Source organism: Mytilus trossulus, chromosome 1, assembly GCF_036588685.1.
Source record: "Mytilus trossulus isolate FHL-02 chromosome 1, PNRI_Mtr1.1.1.hap1, whole genome shotgun sequence".
In the NCBI taxonomy this organism is placed as follows: domain Eukaryota; kingdom Metazoa; phylum Mollusca; class Bivalvia; order Mytilida; family Mytilidae; genus Mytilus; species Mytilus trossulus.
Window position 1 is genome coordinate 55,235,945 of NC_086373.1, and position 4,697 is coordinate 55,240,641.

At 31.5% G+C, this 4,697-nt stretch overlaps 1 protein-coding gene across 1 annotated transcript; it reads right to left on the reverse strand.

Annotated features, from left to right (window-relative positions):
• Window positions 1-436: 436 nt before the first annotated feature.
• On the reverse strand, window positions 437-4,299 carry LOC134727629 (uncharacterized). Its single transcript, XM_063592014.1, has 2 exons — window positions 4,188-4,299; window positions 437-2,229 (listed from the first exon to the last, which is right to left on the reverse strand). Exons 1-2 carry the CDS (start codon window positions 4,227-4,229, stop codon window positions 535-537), a joined length of 1,737 nt encoding a protein of 578 aa, XP_063448084.1. The 5' UTR covers window positions 4,230-4,299; the 3' UTR covers window positions 437-534.
• Window positions 4,300-4,697: the final 398 nt, after the last annotated feature.

A 4,697-nucleotide genomic window follows, 5' to 3' on the forward strand; every position in this document is an offset into this window, starting at 1 on the left:
GCTCGACTTGTGGAACATCTTATTGCGCATGGTACATGTGTAAGTACAAATGTGGTGTGCCTAATTTACATTAAAAGAAATTTAGAACCATATATAGGCTTATCATCAAACCTATTTCACTAATGTTCCAAGAAAAATATATGTTCGAAGTTTGTGTATAACCAAAACTTTATGATACGTAAGCATAAAAAAAAAGAGAAAAAAAATTATCAGTAAAATTATCAACAAAATAAAATCCACAGATGATCAAAATTAATCTGATTTGTTAATCGACTTATTGTCCTTAAGTATCGATTTGAATCCTTTGGTGTTTTTTTTTAATTTACAATTGAAAGAAATAGAAGTTATTCAAAATGATTAAAAATTGATCTCAAATGAAAGATATTTAGGAAAGTAAGATGTATGATGAAATATAAGAGAAACACACAAAACAATATTAACTGATAATTGTATGTTCCAATGTAAACACTCATACAATATTAGAATACATTCCAAAATATTCCTACTGGTTAAGAACCAAGGCTTGTATGTATCTTATCCATAAGATAAGTTGAACTCTGCAAAGTATTTGCCAAAGTTATCACAAATAAATCCTGAGCTGACATTATGTTTAAAACAAATACACCTAGGATCCCTCAGTATAATATCCTCTTCACCAACTAGTTCTTTACTTCCCTGTCCATCTCTTGCTACCACTATTATTTTATTCGATACCCCGTCTGCTACAAGAATGTTACCAAACTTATCGGTACAAAGTCCTTGTGGTCCTCTTAAATCCTGTTTATATTGCCAGATCGTTTTACCTGAAACATCAATACAGTATATGGCATGACCTTCATAATCACTATATATTATTCTGTCATCGCAGTTAACAAGGTTACAGAGGTTTGATTCGCTCTGAACTTGTAATGACTTAAGGACATCTCCTGCCAAGTCTATAATAAGGATTTCATCTTTACTCAAACCTACAGCAAGAGAATTATTGGCGAACGATAATCCCCAGCAATCCTTGTTTAATGGAATAACGTTAATAACTTTTTCATTCTCCATATTGAAGATCTTAATGATTTTTTCACTCGGATAAGATATTGCAATAGTGTCCAAGTTGATCTGGGAGATACTGTAAGCGTTGTCAGGTATTAATAACGGTTTGCTTTTACCATCTGAAGAAACTACATGTAGGTTGACATTGCGATGCTGCTCAACTACTATAACTCTTCCGTCCATCAGACAAATCATGTCACTAATTTTCCTCTTTTTTTTTGTCTCTACCTTTCTCCAAATATGCATGGTCAATTTTTCAATAATGAACTGTGATGAAATGTATCCTGCCATTGTCATGCTTCTTCTCCCGTTATGTGAGAGTTCTTTTCTAGTAACTATTACTTCCCCTAAGCTTTCTAATGATTTTAATTTGCTTAGAATATTTTCTATTTTACTATTTTGCGCCAGTTTGATATCAAATTCTCTAACCCTCTCATCTGTTTCCCAGTCTTCAATATATCGTAGACATTTATAGACTTGTTGTTCAATCTGATGTATACATAAAAAGGATTGGAGTTTTGAGGCATGTGACATGACTGTTGGCAAATTGGCTTTAATTTCCTTCAAGCTTTTCGTTCTTCCTTCAACTTCAGAAATGAAATCTGTGGCTGCTGATTTTTCCTGATTCCAAATAGTTTCTGCATCTCGACATATTTTCTCCTTTAGTTTGTCTAAATGTTTATTTATTTCCTTTCGAATATCTTCAATTGATTTCTCAATACCTAAATACTGGTCTTCACCTGTTTTGACGTTTTTTAATTTCATATTCAATATTTGTTCATACATATTTGAGGCATCATTGATATCTTGCTCTGCACGTTCTACAGATGCTTTCATTTTTTCAATTTTAGTTCTCTCCACTACACTAGCTAATGTTTTTATTCCACAACATTTAGAATGTCTACTGGAAATACATTCTTCACAGCAAGGTACTAAATGATTTGGGCAGTACGAATGAAGCTGTTTTCCATGTTTGTCACATTCTGTATAGTTTTGTCGGATTGATGGTTTATGACTTTTAACATCGATGGTTTTGTGATCCTGTGTTCCATTGAATCTTTTGTGATGGTTGGAACATGTTGAGCAAAATCCTTCATCACAGTTATAACACCAGAGGTCTGCTGAAATAGTTTCTCCTATTTTTTTACAAGGTCCACATGATGTAGGTTCAGTTGATGCCATGATCTAAACATATAAACATTTAAATTATTTATCTTGAAGGCCATGCATGCTGCTAATGGTTATATTCAAAACAAAATCATGAAAATATAACCGAAACCACGGCTGTTATTCGGTATATCGAAAACAAGAACTATCTTTAAAAAAGATATCCGACGTATTTAAATTTGAGTAAATGTTTAAAACTATAATTTCGGTAACCTTAAGAAGCACAATGACTTAATGATGCAGGAACTCTTTAACAAAACCTCCATCTGAATGTAACTACAAGAAATTCTTTACTAAGTCTGGTTACATTAAGGCAATAATATATTTATAAGAATATTGTGATGACACCTAAAAATTTTATTTGTCAAAACATCTAGTGTAAATAAAAAGAAACAAATATACATTTGCTATACTGTTAACATTAAATTTAATACATGGTTAACAAAGCTAGAAACTATTGATAGTATAAGTAGTATCTTTAAACTCACATACGTAGGTGCATTCTAAAAGTCATGTACGTTCGTACAACAAAGTTTACATTAAAAATTATTATTGTCCCGAATAAACAGCTGTCATGGATGCCAAGAGCTATTAGGGAAATAATTATTTTAATAAAAATATAAATCTTTGTAAGATCTAGTTCAAATATTTAGTTTTTCATTTGCTTTCAATCACGATATAATTTTCGAGACGTTTTTTCAAACACAACCAAATCACCCACCATGACAGCATTTTGTCCAATCACAGAAAGGATTTTCGAGCATGCGTAGTCTGTTGCCATAGTGAAGCGTCCTTAAGTTCAAAGTGCACAAAGACTACGTCGGGGAAAAAAACGACGTGAGCAATGATTACTGCGGAAGGATCGTATAAGATCTAGTATCGGATCGTGAGGACAATCCTATTAGGAAGACACATTCAAGGTTAATGAATAATCCAAGTTATTATTGATATGGTCAAAATTATAACTCAACTGTTTCATAAATTTGGATTTAAAAGAAAACTAGTATTTTCTACCCAAGGAATATGACAGTTGTTTTTCATTTGTTCAGTTGGATGAGTAACAAACGGTAGACTATTGTCTACTCAAACTACTAAACAAATGGAAAACAGCTGTCATATTCCTTGGGAAAAAAATACTACTTTTTAAATCTTAAAAAAAGTTATTTAGCATTTCTTCCTTATTATTTAGATCATACTACAAGACATAAAGCAAACAATTGTATTTCAAAATGTGTTATATTATAATAAATATTTATACTTATTCATAATTACTCAAAAAAGTACAAGTCTTGAGATTAGGCATACATGTATGCATTTGATCGTAACATAAAAGTAATAAACTGTGCAAACAAAAGGTACACCAAGGATGTCTGAGGTATAAAATAAACTCATCATAGATACCAGGACCCAATTTTTTTATATACGCCAGACTCGCGTTTCGTCTACAAAAGACTCATCCGTGAAGCTCGAATCCCAAAAAGTTAAAAATGCCAAATAAAGTACGAAGTTGAAGAGCATTGAGGACCAAAATTCCTAAAATTTTTGCCAAATACAGCTAAGGAAATGGAGTTCTTCTCTTTGTCTCATTTCAGCAATCAGCTAAAACACTTGCCAAATTTAGGTTTCTGTTTTGGTTGTAGGTTATGTATAAATGCCAAGACACGTCCGGTAAGAATGGTGACTTATTCACATTCGAATGCCTGTATCGGAAATATAATTCGGCCACACTGCATGCAAAGTATCCTCGCAAGAACTTTTTGGTGTGTCCAAAGGTGGAGTGATGCATTGCTACATACATGTATATGTACCTTCCAATAAACCATTTTACAGTTGTAGTCCAAAACCTACACATTGTATTTATTTTTATTTGTTCTCGACCAGAACATGCATACAATATTTGCAAATCGACGTAAAGAAAACATATTGCTTTATATCCACGATGCAAGAATAAGGTAGTTTTTCTTTTAAATAAATACCTGTTTGACGTCGTTTATGGCCGTTCCATTTAAAACTTCCATTAAAAAATGTCCGCCTTCAACGAAAGACGTAATAAGGATCTGAGCTTTATGTTACTAATAAACATTTAAATAACAAACATCCCATGGAATATGATCTGAGCTTTATGTTACTAATAAACATTTAAATAACAAACATCCCATGGAATATGATATACATGCATATTGATTATATAATAGTCTTACATTTAAAAATAATTATCTCATTTTAGCTATTGTTTGTGGAAATCTTTTTTTCCGACGAGTTTTTGTCCTAAATAACGACCTCATCATTTTTTTTAAGATTTAACCTATTATCTTGAATTTAAAATAGATATAAAAAAGAAATAACATAATGCTTATAGTAGTTATTAATTCTTTGATGGCAGTATTTTGTTTTATCCCTTTTCGCGGTATTTTTGTATTAAGTAGACCATATTGAATAGAAAATCTTAGACATATATAAGTAAAATATCTGGATAATTTTAAACA

What these genes read in the sequence shown, in the direction of transcription:
- LOC134727629 (XM_063592014.1), bottom strand. Translation starts at nt 4,229, where the DNA reads ATGGAAGTTTTAAATGGAACGGCCATAAACGACGTCAAACAG. An exon ending in CCATAAACGACGTCAAACAG is followed by an intron (nt 2,230 to 4,187) that starts GTATTTATTTAA and finishes TTATATGTTTAG; the next exon opens with ATCATGGCATCAACTGAACC.